At 37.8% G+C, this 19,099-nt stretch overlaps 1 protein-coding gene across 1 annotated transcript; it reads right to left on the bottom strand.

Annotated features, from left to right (window-relative positions):
• Nucleotides 1–375: 375 nt before the first annotated feature.
• LOC121987880 (36.4 kDa proline-rich protein-like) lies at nt 376–1,046 on the bottom strand. The gene has a single exon (XM_042541591.1). It carries the CDS (start codon nt 1,003–1,005, stop codon nt 541–543), a length of 465 nt encoding a protein of 154 aa, XP_042397525.1. The 5' UTR covers nt 1,006–1,046; the 3' UTR covers nt 376–540.
• Between the last annotated feature and the right edge of the window lie 18,053 nt (nt 1,047–19,099).

Here is a 19,099-nt window from a genome sequence, read left to right as displayed (position 1 = left end):
AAATATTTAAGGATAGACATATAAATTCATGATCCATCATTTTATTTTCTGTGAACCCCTTCATTTTTCTCCTCAAAAATAAATGATTGAATTGGAATTTTTCAAGGACTTAATTCTTGGATCTTATTTTAAAATATTATCTGACATTGTGCATTAATTAATGAAGGTTTCTCTTCTGCACTAGTCAACCATCTACTACACAAGCGTGGAACCAACATTAATTTGGTTATTGTTCAAGACTCATCGTCCCAGCCATGCACCACTGTTCATAACTTTATCAGTATTTCATCTTTTGTTTTGTAAATTGCATTGTAAGATTATATATCAAGCATTCCTGTGTTGTCTGGAAAACATGCTTTGTAAAACTAAGGAAAATATTTCAACGTACGATATTTAACCATATATAGCAACTATATATATGTGCCACATTTGTGATAGCCAGGCTACACTTATTAAGGATCTTACACACGATATTAATCGACCACACACATTGATTGATACAACAAGCTTAACACTGTCGGAGATCGACAGATGAGTAGGTTAAGCAGGGCATTTGTAGTCGGAGGGCACGTGCTTTCCACAGTCAACGAGGAGCTCGATGGCGATGGGCAGCAACACGTTGATGTTGAGCGCCTTGGCCTTGATGATGGTGCAGAAGCAGAGCGCCGCGTCCAGGTCGGCGAGCCCCGAAATCACCGGGCAGCACGTGCTCTTCTCGTTTTGCCCGATGATAACGTGCACCAGCCCGCCCAACAGGTTCACGCACGCGTCCAGCTTCAGTGCGTTGATGGGGCACGCCCCGCCCGACGGCGGCTGCTTGGGTGACGGCGGTGGCAGCTTGGGTGACGGCGGCGGCAACTTGGGTGTTGGCGGCGGCAGCTTGGGTACCGTTGGCGGCGGCGGAGTTGTTGGCGTCGGGCAGTACGGGCAAGCGAGCGAAGGGAGGAAAAGAGCGCAGTTGGCTACGAGTAGTAGCGCCAGAGCGGCCACGAGACACTTGGCCATGCCTTATATATCTCACTCGGTCCCCCAACGAGATGATAGATAGATAATAAAGCAGTTTGCTTGCCAAGGTTTATATAGAGTTCAAGTCTTCGCTTGATCCCACTGGAAGTCGTCGGTTTTGTCCAAGCTCATCGTCCTTTAATTACAGGACAGCCCTAATTCCATAACTCTAATTTTGATCGCTAATTATGAAATAATCGAGTTCTGAGAGTTGTTAACAAATGCCAAAACAATATCACGTCCAAGCGTTACTCACTCGAATCATGCAGCTAGCGTACATACTTTGGCGTAGAGAATGGTTCAGAAGAGGACAGTGCATTACGTGGCTTTTCATTTGGAATTTGCTCATGATCATGACCCTATGCATCTTCTCTTAGACAAGTTGCAGCTAGGGTCCAAAGCTTGGAAATTTAAACATTCACCTGGTCCCCTCATCTCATAAATTCTAGTAGTAGTTCTAGAATCTGATATCTTCTAGCTAGTTAGTTGTCTGAAAACAGAGAACCAATATGAAACAGAAGAAACTTCATTATGTTTCTTTCACGGTGAGAGTTTTGGTTATGGGATTGGAAAGGGGAATGAAGCACTTGAGAGAGATTATGATTTGTAGTTTCAAAGTTACATATTTAAAGTTTAAATTCGTGCGTTTGGTTGCAACTTGGAATGCGCGCGGAATGACCATTATGATAAGATCATGTAGTAAAATCTTTATATTTCTTGATAGAAATATAAGATATAAGTGTTCAGTTTATTTAAACTCCTCTGTCAACGCAGGAGCATTTTTTATATGAGCCTTGTGGTGGGAGAGTAACTGCGGCCTCACTATGCAAGAGTTGAACAAGAACAGAGGTTTGTGGTGGATTAATTTTGCATGTATTTGTGGTGGTCCCCTGCTTGTTCTTTTGCATGATTTTAAGGCCTAAATAATCCTGCATAACATCTTCTTTCGATGTGGATGGAATGTCTTCAGTGCCGACATCGCGCATGAGATTGTGGAATTTTGAAAACTGATCGTCGCAATTAACTCTGATCCTTTTCCCACTTAATAGTGATCACCCAAATCCCATCTCGAGGCAAGACATGGAATTTGATCTGTCTTAAAATAGTGAAGAAGACTAGTTGGGATGTGACTCCTCGGTTAACCGTGTGAAGGTTCCGTTCTGATATGCAACATAAAAAACGTCAATACGAGTCAGGAAAGGGGTCCTCAGCATTGACATTTCGACGCTCAAATCGTCACTGGAACAGTAGAAAGACGACGGAGTAATCTAGTAGCAATTAGAGCACAAGCACAAATAACATCTATCAGTGCATGGATCCCCTTTATATAATGCTACAATAGACGACGTGCATGTTTCTCAAGATGTGAGCACATTTTCTTAACTGCCTTATGAAAAGATCTATCGGAAAGTATCTCTAACACCATACCTTAACAGGGCATGCAAATCTCAGATATGACAGTAAAAACATTCGTTGTACGATTTATCTGTTGACCATGCTCTGTTGTCAGCCGCATTATCTCCCAGAGGGATATTACGAGATATGGGAGGGGTCCTACTACTTGACTGAGCTGGGGAGCCACTCGACTGGAATTCCCCACCCAGTCAATCTCAGCCGTTTTTCTCCGTAGTATCTCGATTCGGTAGATTGTTTCTTACCCGACCAGACATGTGCTCCGGTCGGTATAGCATTCACTTGGTCAGTTGTGATCATCTAATGTCGGATCGGCCTAGCATTGACTTGGTTAGTTGTGAGCATCTGATTTTTTTTTCCCGTAGTGACCATTTATATAAGCCACCTAGTCGATCGGCAGTTGATGTCGACTTCCGCTCGGCCATGACTTTATGATAGGCTCGTTGGTTTTCTAGTGTTGACCATCTTAACTTTAACCTCTACATCGACTATTAATCCTATCTTTAACTTATACTTGATAAGCACCTTTTACCATCATATCAGGATTGCTTAATTAGTCGATTCGAATTATGATTTATCAGGTTTCAATTCGTAGCAGATGATGGAGAATGAATTATTTTTATTTTGTTCTTCACACTCTGTGAGAAGGCAATTAATTTAGGAATGTTTTAGCTTTTGTCCTTTTTGTTCAGAGAGTCTGCTATGCTTCCCATGCATGCTGAATTTCTATAGTTTTTTTTTGCCGTTTTAATATTTGTTCTAATACAACAGTAGTGATAGTCGATCATTTGTGTCCGTAGGAAACAATTTCACCATTCTACTGCCTCTGTTCCAAGGCCATTCGATCTTTCCTGTGATCGATCATGCAAAGTTATAGAAATTTAGTGAATTATGAGAGAATATAAAATTTCAAGCGATCATGCAATTAACTGTTATATTTTTTTATATCCTGAAGGCAGGAAGATGAAAAGGTCATAAGTTTAAGTACCCTCAGTCTCACTGAAACGCATTAGTGAGCTGCATCCTCACCAATCTATTTGAGATTTGTTGCTTCAATATGACCTAGTCATTGATCAAAATTCATGGGCATATTCTAGATATCTTATAATTTCAAAGTTTGTGAATATCATCGATCTCAAGGCACCTGCGTCTTCTAATTTGGAATTAATTATATGAAAATATCTAATTCTAACTAAAGATACTTATAGTTTCTCTAATTTAAGGTTGAGTATTTAATAAAGGGGATTATACTTAATTAATCTTGTATTCATTTTACTTTGATCCTCAATGAATTGGATTTGACTTAATTAATTAATCCACCTCATTTATACACATTCTTCACTAAGATAATAACTCAATCATTCTTTCAATACTTTGCTTAGACAATGTTGGGACATGCAAAGTTACGTGAACTTCCATGTCTAAATACTTTTCATCTTAGTCGACAATACTCCAAAACAAAAAACAACATCCTACGGTACTAGCAGAAACGTCATTTTCTTAATTACTAATAGCTAGAAAACTTTCTTTCACAAGAAAAAAATTCAATTAATATATTATAAGAATATTCTGATATTAAAATTGTAATTGCTAAAGGTGCATGTAAATATTTTAATACAGAGGGGAGGGAGACAGCAATTTCTAAGATGGAAAGGCAAAGTAGGAACTGAAAGAGGCATGATGGACCTATGGATTATATACCATAAATAAAATCTTAGTGCTTTGGAAAAGTTTCGAGCCATTGATTGCTTCACATACGTTGGCTAATTAATTATTGAACAAATCATAATGAAGTAATGAGTCATTGACTAATTGCATGATGAATGCCCAATTCACATTTTTTTGGCAATCCAATGGATTTGGGCCTTTTAAAATAATAGTTTCAGATTAATTAGTCAGCAAAGATCATTAATTGGCATCATAATTACATTGAAAGGGACGGGTTAGGTATGATCTGAGGATCTGAATAAGAGGCAGGCAAGATTTTTATATTCATCAATTACTGCATAATGCAAACATATAATTACTCTATAATGTAATTAATGTAAACAAGAACTAATGTGTTTTTATCGAGCTGTAATAGGTTAATTATATTATTCACTAGGCCATGAAAGCTAGCGTAGGGTTTGCCAAGCTTGCAGGAAAAGATTGGAATTTGCAATATTTAAAACAACCAAGGAATGATTCGCTTTGCAAAAGCAACTGCAAGTGCAGTGCAGCGCAGTGCAATGCAGTGCGTGCTTAAAATCTAAGCTAACATTTGATCCTGAATATATTTTTCATTTAATTAGTTGATTTGGAGCTTAATGGAATGGCTAAAGGTTAAATCAAAACTTTTTCGATTAATTTGTATATTTAACTAAGTGGAGCAGCTTAATTCTGTGCACGTGGATAAGTTTTTATTTGTCAATAGGTTTTTATAAAAGTGAGTAGTAAAAGATAATTAGATCAATGTAAGGTAGGCTATGGAGCTTCGTGACCAAGTTTGGAAGGTAGCTAGATTGTACCTTTTTAAGACTCGTTCTCATTTGGATTGGAGCTCGCGTCTTCGGTTTGGGTTTGGTAAAACAATTCTAAAGGTCACTTTTTGTGGAGACGTAAGGCATTTGGTAGGAGATTATATTCTGTGTGATCTTGACCACCTTCACCTTGGAAAGATTCTTCTCTAGATTGTCCAATGATCTAAATCCTTAATTGGAAGAGGAAGTTCACGTGGTATATATGATCTCCAACAATGAAGTTGATCTTAATTCCTCGAGGAGATCAACTTGTGCTAGAGGGGGTTGACCTTTCCAATTTAATAGAACCTTAGTTTTTGTAGGTGTGATTTTAGAGGCTTCATCCTATTGACTAGGGTAAAATTTTAACATTAGATGTGTGTAGTGGGAAAGCTCACTCATGTCGAATAATTTGATTATGGGATTCAAAGTAATTAGGGTTGATGGCCTAATCATTACTATCCATGACATGGAGGTTGACCCTCTATAATGTAGATAGATATATGGATGAAATTACTTTAGAAGTTAATGTTGTTCTCTCATTAACATAGTCGAGCAAATTGAGGGGCATCTTTAAATTAAATGAAAAAGCAAGGTAGTAGGCAGTGGAGGAGATTAAGATATGAAACAGTGGAAGGAGTTGAACATGGAGGTCTCTAAGACCTATAGCTACAAGGTTCAATTGAGTCAAGTTTTAAAGAAAAGTGAAGAAGTTAATATGTTAAAAACTTATTTGATCCTTGAAATTCTTAATTTCCTAATGAGAGTAAATATATAATTGTAAAGATGGCACACGAGCAAGCTTATTATGCTCATACTAGTTAGTAACAGTTGGATATTTTAAAAAAATTCTATCTTTTAATTGAAGTTGGGATTTCATGGCTCTTGTAGCTAACCCAAGTGAGATGGTATGACAACTTTGGTAGAAAGTGTTAGGACACTATGGGAGCTAGAGGAGGGTAATTAGCTCTAATTACTTTGTCTTGTTGATTTGTTGCAGTCGAAAAACTCGAAGCAATGCTAACGCCCGAATTTACTTAGTATTCACCTCATTGAGGTGACTAATCTAAGGATTCACAGTGAACACACTCCATTATGAAAATAACTTATTCTTGGAAATAATACGGAGGTAGAGAAATCTCGTATAAGCTCACAGCAAGAAAAATACAACAAGAACAAGGAAATGAATACATAAATATAATGAGAATTTTTCTTGCTTTCTTTTTTTTCTTGGAAATGCCTTTCGTAGACTCAGAAGTGCAGCAACACTTTGCCCCGAATTGTCCAAGAATTGGCGGTGGAGTGGCTTAGAAATAGTGATTTGAATCCTTGTGAAAACACCTTTTATCCGTGATCTAGGGTGTAGTGGGAGAGCTCACTCATGTTGAATAGTTTGATTAAGGGATTCGAAGTTAGGGTTGATGGCCTAATCATTACTATCCATGACATAGAGGTTGACCCTCTATAAAGTAGATATATGGATGAAATTACTTTAGAAGTTAATTGACGCCAAGTAGAATATAGATTATTCTAGGACGTGAAGTTTCAGAGGGATTATGAGAAAATAAGAGAGAAATATTGAAATAAGAAGTAGCCTGAGCTAGGTTTAAAAACCTTCTCAAGAAAGCAAGAGAGGGAATAGAAGAATAAAAGATATGTAGTCGTATCGTGGTTTAAGCGAAATCAATTGATTCAATATCAAAATAACTTATCTCTGTAGATATTGAATCTCGTCTTAGGTGCTAAGAACACGGTGTAAGACTTCCTCAATCGAAACCTACCTTTCACGACCATGATCATGTACCCTCCATTGAATCTTAATGAGCTATGATGCCAACTGATGCCCCAACTGACGTAAGGGAAAGAACTCCGGGTGCGACGTTTGAATTAGAGGTTTGTAAAGAAAGACATAGGAAGATAATTCGTAAACAAAGAGTAGCCGCCTCTAACTTTAAACAAAAATAATTTATTTATTCAAATCAAAACCAAACTCAACATTAATCACCTCCTTATTTACAAGAGCCTTAACCCTTGTTTATATAACCTATTTTTTTTTTTAAAAAAAAATCATAACAAAAAAGTCGCAACAGAAAAAAAATAAATAAAAATAACTAATATTAAAAAAAAGATAAAATCTAAACTAACTTTAAAAAAGAAAATTAATCCTAAAAAAAGATAAAATTATATTATTTTTTTTTAAAAAAAACTAATTCTAAAAATTTGAAACAAATAAAGGAAAAGTCAAAAGACCAGATTTAGAGTTTTGACGACTTAGTTAGCTGATTCCATCTTGTCTAGACTCCAAATAGAGTGCAATTACGTCAGGAGGCCATGAACTCATCATCTTCCTTGCAAGTAGCCTCGATCGTCATTCTTCTAGATTCAAAAGGGAGGTTGGTAGCCTCATTTTCTTCTCATATATAATAGCTAGAAGGGGAACATAGCCATGTTAGTTGACATAAGATGATTGTGTCCCTGGATACTCCTGCATAAGATGCCCCAGGTTGAAAAGAACTCATTCTCAAGTTTATAATTATATTAGGTGGTAACCTAGGGGGAAGATCGTCTCATATCAAATTGATAAAATCTACTATCAGCCGTTGCATTTTTGCTACATCTCCCATCCTCTGATTTTCTTGAGCTACATTGAATCCTTCAGCCATCCAAATTCTTGTTAATTCAATTTCAAAAAACATGTAATCCTTTTGAAAGAGAGCATAGAAGGCAAAACACCAATTGACAGGTGCACTAAGATATTGATAGCTCAATTGTAGGACTGGAATAATATCATTTTTATTCTGTTGTAATTTTCATTCCTCGCTTTTCAGTATACTTCTCCAGTGGTGTGGGTTCAAGTTGGGTCCTAACAAGTTTCCCATTGTTTTTGTTGCTAGTGGCAAGCCCTTCAACTTCCAAGCTATACTTCTCCAAATGCCCACAAGTTCTGGGTGCTCCTCGGGTTTGGAAGAACCAAATGCACATTGCTTGAATAGCTCCCCAAAGAATACTTCATCTAAACCACCAAGAACAATCGCCTCCACTGTACCAATTTTGTTAGCAATGCTCATGCTCTGAGTTGTCACTATGACCTTACTTCCTGCAACAGTATACATGAATGTCGTACACGACTTTCTCAACTCCTCGACTTCATTCCATGCATCGTTGAGGACTAATAGAATCTTCTTCCTAACACGAGAGTAGCTTGAGATAATAATAGTCCATGAGAGAATTGTTGGTGTAATTTCTCCTAAGTCAAGGTTAACCAAGTTGAATAAGCTTGAGTTAGCTCGAGCTTGAGTCTTGATGTTTGAGTTTTGATGTTTGATAATATATGGAGATTGCAGGTGCAATTATCCATATAGGATATTGACGGTTAAAGGTTGACCAGAAGAGTCAAGTAGGTCAAGATTGACCGGATACTTGACTGGGAAGTCCTAGCTGGAGGTTAGGTAAGAGCAAGACCAATGGAAAGGTTGGAAGAAGAAGAAAATCTAAGTGAATCAGTGTTGACAAGACACTTGGTGTGAAAATCTTGATGAGTGAAGCTAGATAGATTGGGAAGTCCCGGTGAGTAAAGTCGAGCAGTGAGAAAGTCTTGATAAGTGAAGTCAGGCAGATGAAAAGCCCTATTGAGTGAAGATAAACAGATGAAAAGTCTTGGTGAGTGAAATCAGGTGAAAAATTCTAGTGAGTGAAGCTAGGTAGATGGAAGTCCTGATAAGTGAAGCTAGATTGTTAGAAAGTCCTAGTGAGTGAAGCTATGTAGTGAGAAAAGTCCTGGTGAATGAAGCTAAGTGAAAAGCCTTAGTGAGTGAAGCTAGGTAGAGAAAAATCTTGATGAGTGAAGTCAGGTGGTGAAAAATCCTAGCGAGTGAAATTAGACAGGTGAAAGTCCTGGTGAGTAAAGCTAGGCAGTTGGAAAATCCTAGTGAGTGAAACTATGCAGTGAGAAAATTTCTGATGAGTGAAGCTAGGTAAAAATCCCTAGTGAGTGAAGTTAGACAGAGAGAAATCCTGATGAGTGAAGTTAGGTGGTGAAAAATCTTAATGAGTGAAGTTAGGCAGATGGAAGTCCTGGTGAGTGAAGCAGGCAGTTGGAAAGTCCTAGTGAGTGAAGCTATGCAGTGAGAAAAGTCCTAGTTAGTGAAGCCAAGTTAAAAGCCCTAGTGAGTGAAGCTAGGCAGAGGAAAATCCTAATGAGTGAACTCAGGTGGTGAAAAGTCCTGATGAGTGAATCCAGACATGTGGAAATCCAGGTGGGTCATGGTTCACCGGACACTTGGTGTTTGAAAGTTAAAGTGGGTAATAGAGGACCAGACATTTGACACAAGACGGTAAGTCTAAATGGGTCAAGGTTGACTGGACATTTGGCACAGGGAGAAAAGTCTAAGTGGGTCAAAGGATTGACCGAATACTTGGTGACGAAGTCCCAGCATGTCAAGGTTGATAAGATGCTAGGCATAAGGGAGTCCTAACATGTCACAGTTGACCGAATGTTGGGACTGGGAATCTTAGACTTGAGTTAACCAAGTTTGGGTTGATCAATTGATTAGGTGATCGATTGAGCCATAGTCCAATCTATCAGTAGATCGATTGGGCAGTACTTTTTTATATGTGGAGTTCAATTAATCAGGTGATCGATCGAGAGGAAATCTCATAAGCACAAAAGGTTTCTCAATCGATCAGTTAATTGATTGGGCCACTCCAATCGATCAGTTGATCTATTAGAGCTGGTTTTCTCGTGACGACGTGAGATAGTTGGAATCGATTAGTTAATCATGTTGGTACCCTAAGGTTATTTTGATGTGATCAAACAAGTTAGGTTATGTCCTGTTGTGTTTAATCCTATGTCTAAGTGTGCAGGAACTTAGGAGCACAGGATGTCGAGCAAATGACACAGCTAGCGAGAAGGACGGCATGGGAGAGGGCCGACGACCTTGGTGCGTTTGAGGGGCGAGGTACTGCGGAAGAGTACACGGGCGGACGAGAAAGAGGTGCTTGGCGTTTCCGAGGGACGAGAAGTCGGAACGAAAGCTCGCTCGAGGAGAAGGTCGGAAGTTAGGTTCGGGTGAGCCATATTCCGGATGGTCGAAATCACCCAAGCGAGTGGAGTCGAAGCGGAAGACCCAGATCGAAGCAAGCAGAGCCGAAGCTGGAGGCCCGGAGAGAAAGTCAATAAAATGTTGACTTTTCCCTTCGGGGCGCTCGGAACCTAAGTTTTATCAAGATCGACGTGGCCTTTGACCGACGCATCGGGGATAGAGTTCTATCCCACTCCAGGCGCCTGGAACCCTTCCAGGCGCCCCGAGCAAGGCTATATAAGCAGCCTTGCTCCCAAAACTTTACAATAACGCAGAATAGTTTGAAACAACACTTGTGTTTGAGTTTGTTAGAGTTTAGGTTTGCTTTGTGAGTTTTGAATGCTGTAAGAGGCTTCTCTGTCCAGAGAAGATTTTTTTAGTGCATTTTTCGCCTTGGATTAACAATCTCCCCTGTTGTAACCAAGTAATTCACTATGCCTCTTTCTTTTCAGTTTATTTCTTATTTTGTTTATGCATCGGGGATAGAGTTTTATCCCACTTCAGGCGCCTGGAACCCTTCCAGGCGCCCCGAGCAAGGCTATATAAGCAGTCTTGCTCCCAAAACTTTACAATAACGCAGAATAGTTTGAAACAACACTTGTGTTTGAGTTTGTTAGAGTTTAGGTTTGCTTTGTGAGTTTTGAATGCTGTAAGAGGCTTCTCTGTCCAGAGAAGATTTTTTTAGTGCATTTTTCGCCTTGGATTAACAATCTCCCCTGTTGTAACCAAGTAATTCACTGTGCCTCTTTCTTTTCAGTTTATTTCTTATTTTGTTTATGCATCGGGGATAGAGTTCTATCCCACTCCAAGTGCCTGGAACCCTTCCAGGCGCCCCGAGCAAGGCTATATAAGCAGCCTTGCTCCCAAAACTTTATAATAACGCAGAATAGTTTGAAACAACACTTGTGTTTGAGTTTGTTAGAGTTTAGGTTTGCTTTGTGAGCTTTGAATGCTGTAAGAGGCTTCTTTGTCCAGAGAAGATTTTGTTAGTGCATTTTTCATCTTGGATTAACAATCTCCCCTGTTGTAACCAAGTAATTCACTGTGCCTCTTTCTTTTCAGTTTATTTCTTATTTTGTTTATGCATTGAGGATAGAGTTCTATCCCACTCCAGGCGCCTGGAACCCTTCCAGGCTCCCCGAGCAAGGCTATATAAGCAATCTTGCTCCCAAAACCTTACAATAATGCAGAATAGTTTGAAACAACACTTGTGCTTGAGTTTGTTAGAGTTTAGGTTTGCTTTGTGAGCTTTGAATGTTGTAAGAGGTTTCTCCGTCCAGAGAAGATTTTGTTAGTGTGCTTTTCGTCTTGGATTAACAATCTCCACTATTGTAACCATGTAATTCACCGTGCTTCTTTCTTTTCAGTTTATTTCTTATTTTGTTTATGCAAGTGTTATATTAGGTTATAAGTTTGAGGAAGGTATTTTTGTTTAATTTGTGTAGGGGCTATTCGCCCCCCTTTAATCGGCCGCCGAGGGTCCTAACAAATCGATTCTGGGGTCTTTTGCGAGAGCACAGAAGACATTTGGATCGATTAGCTGATCGATCCAGCTATCCTAATCGATCAGCCAATCGATTGGGGATATGACCGTTACGCAGATTGCGAGCTTTGGATGGCTAGGATGACTTGAATCTCATGTGGCAATCGATTGGGAGTAAACCCAATCAATTGGGAATAAGCTCAATCGATTGGGAGCCCTAGATCACTCAGAGATAAAGATATTGGTGAGTTCAAATATAACATCTCTTCTCCGCAACTACTCACAGATCTCCATCGCCAGTTCTTGGAAGCTTAGGGCTGAAGTGTTGCTGCACCGCCAAGTTTACAAGAGGCATTCACAAGCAACAAGAGATCGAGCAAGAAGAGGTTTTGAGTTGTATTCTTACATTTACCTCTTGTTTAGAGTTGTATTCTTGTTCTTGTGTTGTACGAGATTTTTTCACCTCCGGATTGTTCTAAGAAAGAGTGTATTTCTTAGTGAATAGTGTACTCGTGTGGATCCTTAGATTAGTCACCTCTTCTTGAGGTGAATACCAAGTAAATTCTTATGTTAGCATTGGAGGAGTTCACTTCTAGTTTTTCACTGCAAATCATCTCCAACGAAGCGAGACAAATTATTCACCCATCCCCCACCTCCTAACTTCAAAGTGTCCCAAAAAAGAACATTCCTGTTTCACATTTCGTCAATCAAATCGTAGGTGGTATCAAAAAAGCATCATTCACTATAGAGATTCAGAAGGCCAAGACGCATTAAGTTTGGACAAGCATCTCTATAAGCTGACCATCACTTAGTAGGAAGTAAAGTGTTTCTTGCTCTAATAGGCATTTTCCTTCCAAAGTACCCTAGTGAACTTTTATGTAGTCTAATAAGGAGTTGACATGAGACGTGAAGTCTAAATGAGTTTAGCTTGACTGAACACTTGGCAATTGTGGAAGTCCTAATAGGTTATGGAGGATTGGATGTTAGACATATGGTAAAAGTCCTAACAAGTTATGGAGGAAGGATGTTAGACATGTTGTAAAAGTCTTGATAGATTATGAAGGATTGGATGTTAGGCACGAGAAGAAAAGTTCAAACATGTCAAAGAGGATTGGATGTTTGGCAATGGTGATGTCCTAAGAGTTCAAGATTGACTGGATGCTAAACATGTGAAGCCTCGACGGTTTAAAATTGACTGGATGTTTGGCAATGGTGAAGCCCTGACATATTAAAGTTGATTAGATACTAGACAAAGGAAGTCATGTAGGTTGAGGTTAATCAGATACTAGATAAAGTGAGAATTCAATCTTAGTAATAAATGTATTAGTGACTACTATAGAATACTAATGATGAACCCCTAAATCATGAATTCGAAGTTTGAGGTGAGTTTGTTGTGTGATCAATCGATTGTTGTGGTTCATCAACTAATTGTTGATAATATTAGAGCAAATAGAATATCAAAAACTTAGCTAATCAATTTGGCTGATCATCATCGATTGATTGATACAGATGCATGATTAATCAATTGATGTCACTATTGCAACAAATAATTTTTTTATTTGATCCAAGCACTCAACTATTGATACAATAGTTGATGGTATAGTAGCTGACTATTGCCCTTCATGTTGAGTTGGAAGAAGTCATTGAGTGATTAAAGTTCAACAACATAAAAATTATGACGGATCAATCGATTGATGAAAACTATTAGTCGACTATTGGTGGTTTCCAACCATGACTTGAAGTCTATAAAGGAGGGTTTTTGTGGAGGATTTCGACGTCAATTCTTGGAGGTTTTGAGGGAAAGTGTTGTTGTTTTGTAGACTTTCAAGAGTTAAATCCAAAACCACTCAGAGCAAAGTTTCATTAGTGTAAACTTGTTGTATCGATTGTATACATTTTTATTTATATCTTTATCTTTGCTTTGTGTTGGTTTATAGGAATATATTGGAAAGAAGTTTCTTTGTCTATGAAGGAATCCAAGAAGGAAAAAAAAGATAGTGATGCTATCACACTAGGATATGAGGCTATGAAGTAGGAACCTAGGTTTCAAACCATATAGAAATTAATTTGTTGTGCTTATATTGATTATGTTTATTTTGTTTAGATTTTCATTGCATTTTTAACTCTTTGTAGATAAGGATAATGAATGAAATCGAATGATTGAAGTGAATTAGTATTCACCCCTAGAGACATCATCAATTCCAACATAAACAAACCCTAAACATTTAGCAAAATAAGTTTTTGGATACTTTGACTACTTCTTTATGCCTTATTTAGGAAGCATAGCAATCGTGTGGCATGTAAGGGCCACAATGATGTGATGTAGAAGGACATCAATAAAATGTCATGCAAAAGTAGTATCAAAGCCCCTTGGGCTACGGTGCGATGGTAGGATGCCCATGCAGTCTTGCAGACATCCACAGTTTGATTCCTAGCTACGACACACTACATGCATTTTCCTCTAATGGAATGGAAAACCTATAATGTTAGGTTGTTAGACTGCCCACTACTTATGCTTCCAAATTTATTTTAGTGGTCGGTGGAAAACTTTCATAGCACCAAGTCAATCACCTCTAGGATTAGTCAGTTCAAATAGTTGGATAATTGGATTACCAAAAGAAAATGTCAAACACCGATGCACAATTTTTTAGGGAAAAAATGATGCAACAATAGTGTTGGATTGAGTCGCACGTGAGAGGGGGGGGGGGGTGAATCACGTGGTCTTGAAAAACTTGTTCTTTTAGATTTTGAAAATAAAGTATACGTAGCAAAAAAATATAGAAATTAAAAAAGAATAAGAAGATAGAGATAACAACGGTTGGTTTTACTTAATTCGGAGTCTTCGGTGACTCATACTCTAAGACCCAGGTCCCTCGGACCTATCGATGGATAATCCACTAAAATACCTCTTCCGGAATCACCGAAAGAGGGGGGATCGAGTACAATAAAAGAATAAGAAAGAGTGTAATATGTTACATTTTTATTTATGCAACAATTAAGTATAGTATTAAAATTTCGTTACCCAACACCCTTGAAGATGATTAGATCAAACTCAGTGTTGGATGACTCCTTAGCAATAGTCGGGCGCAGCAATGTCATAGCAGAGCAGTAGTAGGAAGCTGGAGTAGTCGGAACTCCAAACGGACGCGTACAAACTTGTAGAAGAGTTGTGTCTTGAATGCTGCTCAAACATGGCTTATATAGGCTGCGGAAGGCGCCTTCAACCTCCTCTAAGGCGTCTCCACAAGTAAAGTTTATCCCTCAATCTTTGATGATGATAAAATCTATAAACTTTGGATTTTATCCTCTGGAAGGAAAGCTCTTCAAGGCGCCTTCCAGCAAGCTCAAGGTGCCTCCAATTGCCAATTTGACACATCAATTTTTTGAATGCCATAATTTTTGACTTCGAACTCGGAATCAAGCTCTGTTAGTTGCCACGATGTGCAGAATTCGAAGGTCTATGTTTGTATCTACAATATAGAGTTAGAAAAATATATGCACGAATAGTTTATAAGGATTTATGCGTTAGGTCCTGTCTTTCCAAGACCAGAATCTAGTCAGGGTCTCAATTTAGGCCTCTAAAATGGACCTAAACTGGATCGATGCCTATTGCCCCTCAACTAAGATGCGTCCTCACTTAGTCACTCTCTTCCAGTGATATACTTTCACTTACTAATTTGCAGTCTATCGACTAGCCTCTCGACCCACCAGGTCTTCATGCTAGTTGTCAGGTCCATAGATCCAACTGGACTTCGGCCAGCTATCAGGCCCCACGGATCCAATTATACTTTCTTCCAAATAGCAGGTCGGCCCTTTGACCTATCTGGCTTCTCACCAGCTATCGAGTCTCGCATATCTAGATGGATTTCAGTCTGGTATCAAGTCCTCTAGACCCGTCAACTCCTGCACACTTGGTAAAGTAATTAGATCACAAAAACATCTAACTTAACTCATTTATCAAAATCTGAGTTAGACTGTTAGTGTAAATTATACCAACAAATAGTGTTGGTTGCTACTCGGAAAGCCTATAGGTTCCACTGTACAAAAATTTTGTACAAAGATCTGAACCTTTTCCTAGCTACCATGTGTTCTTTTAAATTAAATTTTGGATCTCCTGCGGAACTTAACACGTTTGATCCAAAACTTAATCTATTTGTTCTTTTAGGTTTTGACTTGGATCTCCTGCGGAACTTAACACGTTCGACCCAAGTCTCCTTAAGTTATTAATTCCATTAAATATTAATTTCCATAAAAGGTTCCCAGTACTGACGTGGCGAGGCACATGGCCTTCTTGGATATGGGAGCAACCACCACCGACTAGACAAAACCTTTAATAGAAAGCTAATATTTAATTTCCTAAAATAACTTTAGGTTAACCAAAGAGAACAATCAAATCACAAGGAAAAGAAAGAAACAAAAGAACACAACTTGGAAAAAACATATTCGAAATACTAGAACGTAAGCCTCTTGTATTTGGTATTATTTCCATAAATAACTAGCATGATGCGGAAATAAAAATTACTAGTTATACCTTGTAGAAAAACCTCTTGATCTTCTACCGTATTTCTCTTCTAACCTCGGACGTTGTGTGGGCAACGATCTACCAAGATGAGAAACCACCAACCACCTTCTTCTCCTCCAAGCAAGGTTCGGCCACAAAGGAAGAACTTTACCAAAGAAGAAAATCAAAATACTAACCAAGCTCCAAGAGATGCTAGCTTTCTCCTTCTTCTTCTTCTTCTCCAAGTAGTATCCGCCACCACAAGAACTCCAAGAAAGAGAAGTTCGCCACCACAAGAGGAAGAGAGGAGAGGGTAATGGCCACAACACCAAGGAAAAAGGGAGAGAAACAATAGAGGTTGTATATCATGAAGGCACCCCTACCCCTTCTTTTATATTCCTTGGCCTAGGCAAATTAGGAAATTTATTTACAATAAAATTTCCTTAATTTCCTTGACATGATTTATTTGAGAAAAATAAAATAAAATTTCCCAAATAAACTCTAATGGTCGGCCACATCAAGAGGAAGCAAATTGGACAAGTTTCAATCAACAATTAAAACTTTCCTTATTTGTTTTCGGAAATTTTAAAAATAAAATTTCTCTTTAAAAATCTCTTCATGGTTAATAAAAGGAAATATCTATAATTTTAATTTTATTAACATGTGAATAATTTTAAAGAGAAAATAAAACATCTCTCCAATCTACAAATAAGGAAAGAGATCTAATCTCTTTCTTTAATCTTTTGTAAATCTTTTACAAGAGAGATATTTTAATTTTAATTCTCTTTTAAATTAAATCTTCCACATAATAATAAACAGTAAAATTAAAATTTCTTTTTAATTAATTATGGTCGGCCCTACTAGCTTGGGTTCAAGCTAGGCCGGCCACCTTACCTAGGTCGGCCCTAGCTTGGTTCCCAAGCTAGCTTGGTCGGCCCCTTTAGGTGGGTATAGAAGGTGGGTATATGTGGGTATAGTACTCTATAAATAAGAGGCTACGATAGGGACCGAGAGGAGGAATTGGTTTTGGTCTCCGATAAAATTAAGCATCCCATGGCCCCCAACACACAACTTAATTTTATCAATGATAATTCATTCCACTAGAGAACTATCATTGAACTACCGCACCAATCCCAAATTACATTTTTGGGTTCCTTCTTATTATGAGTGTGTTAGTCTCCCTGTGTTTAAGATATCGAATGTCCACTAATTAAGTGAGTTACTGACAACTTATTTAATTAATATCTAAGTCCAAGAGTAGTACCACTCAACCTTATTATCATGTCGGACTAAGTCCACCTGCAGGGTTTAACATGACAATCTTTATGAGCTCCTCTTGAGGACATTATCAACCTAGTATCACTAGGACACGCCTTCTATAATCAACAACACACACTATGAGTGATACCATTTCCCAATTTATCGGGTTTATTGATTCATCGAACTAAATCTCACCCATTGATAAATTAAAGAAATAAATATCAAACATATGTGCTTGTTATTATATTAGGATTAAGAGCACACACTTCCATAATAACTGAGGTCTTTGTTCCTTTATAAAGTCAATATAAAAGGAACGACCTCAAATGGTCCTACTCAATACACTCTGAGTGTACTAGTGTAATTAAATAGTCAAGATAAACTAATACCTAATTACACTACGACTTTCTAATGGTTTGTTCCTTTCCATTCTGGTCGTGAGCTACTGTTTATAATTTATAAGGTACTGATAACATCATCTTCTGTATGTGACACCACATACTATGTTATCTACAATATAAATTAAATGAACAACTACAAACAAATGTAGATAATTAGACCAAATGTGATTCTTTATTCATAATGAATGTTTACAAAGCTTAGGCTTTCAGTATACACTCCAACAAATAGTACACATGATGGTCACAACAATATGACATGCAAAGGAAAAATAATATAATGTTACTTTCTAAACAACACAATGCAACAACAATATGACATGTAAGGGCAAAGCCACACAATGCAACATGAGAGTGGTCAATGGTGCTTAGCATAGTGGCATAGTGCTAATTCTTAAGAGGAGGAATAGCACACAAGTGAATAATATGTATAAAATTGTTAGGGCCGGTGTGAACTAGAGATGGTGAATAACTCTGATTGCTTTGTTTTAATTTCGTGCTCATCGTTTGAATGTGCAATGAATAACTTCAAACAAAATCGACTAGTCTAACGATTATCATCACTATCCTTCTCCTTCTCGGATATTTTTCAAAGACGAAGAAGCCTCTTATAACTTGTTCTTACAAGAACACAATAAGAAAATAAGAATGCAAATACAAATAAATGTGAAAACAATTTTACACAATGATCTTTGTTTTGCTTGCTCTTTTATCGCTTTGAATCGCCTCTTGATAGTAAGAAATGTAACAGTACTTCGTATCCAACCTCTCAAGAATCGGCCTCTTCAAACACCTCAAAACCTTCTTTTATTGGGTTGATATCGGGATGATTTTTGCCTATCAGTCGACTAATCTTACCCATCAGATCCACTATAGATTTGAATGTTACTCTGACCTATCAACTCAATGGCTTAGCTTCATCCATCTCAACATTAGTCGACTCTCCATTACCATTAGTTTACTGTTGCCTAATCAGTCGAATTTCATAGTCGAGTTCTGAACTCTTTATTTACTTAAATAATAACATCAGTCAACTAATACACTCTAACAATTGACTTATTATAGTTGGTCAAATTTTCCATCTGAGTTTTGAAACTTCTGTATACTACTACAGTGCCCATTATTCAATTGTTACTATAACAAAACACTATCCATAATTATTGTAATAGTATTATAACAATCCTATTTATGAAGTTTTGTGTCAATTAGTCAATCGCTACACCCTATCAATCAATTGATACTTCTATTTTAGCCTTATTAAAATCGAATTATCATCTTGTCCGGTATCTAGTTGACCTCAACTTATTAAAACTTCTTTTGCTCAATATCAGTTAACCTTGACTTGCTGAAACTTCCCGTTGACTAGCATCTGGTCAACTTTTACCTACCGGGACTTCCTTGTTGCTTAGCATTCGATTAACCTTGACCTATCGAGAATTTATCATTATTTGACATTCGGT

This window comes from Zingiber officinale, chromosome 5B (assembly GCF_018446385.1).
Source record: "Zingiber officinale cultivar Zhangliang chromosome 5B, Zo_v1.1, whole genome shotgun sequence".
NCBI classification, from domain to species: Eukaryota; Viridiplantae; Streptophyta; class Magnoliopsida; order Zingiberales; family Zingiberaceae; genus Zingiber; species Zingiber officinale.
This window is presented reverse-complemented; position numbering and strand designations above follow the sequence as displayed.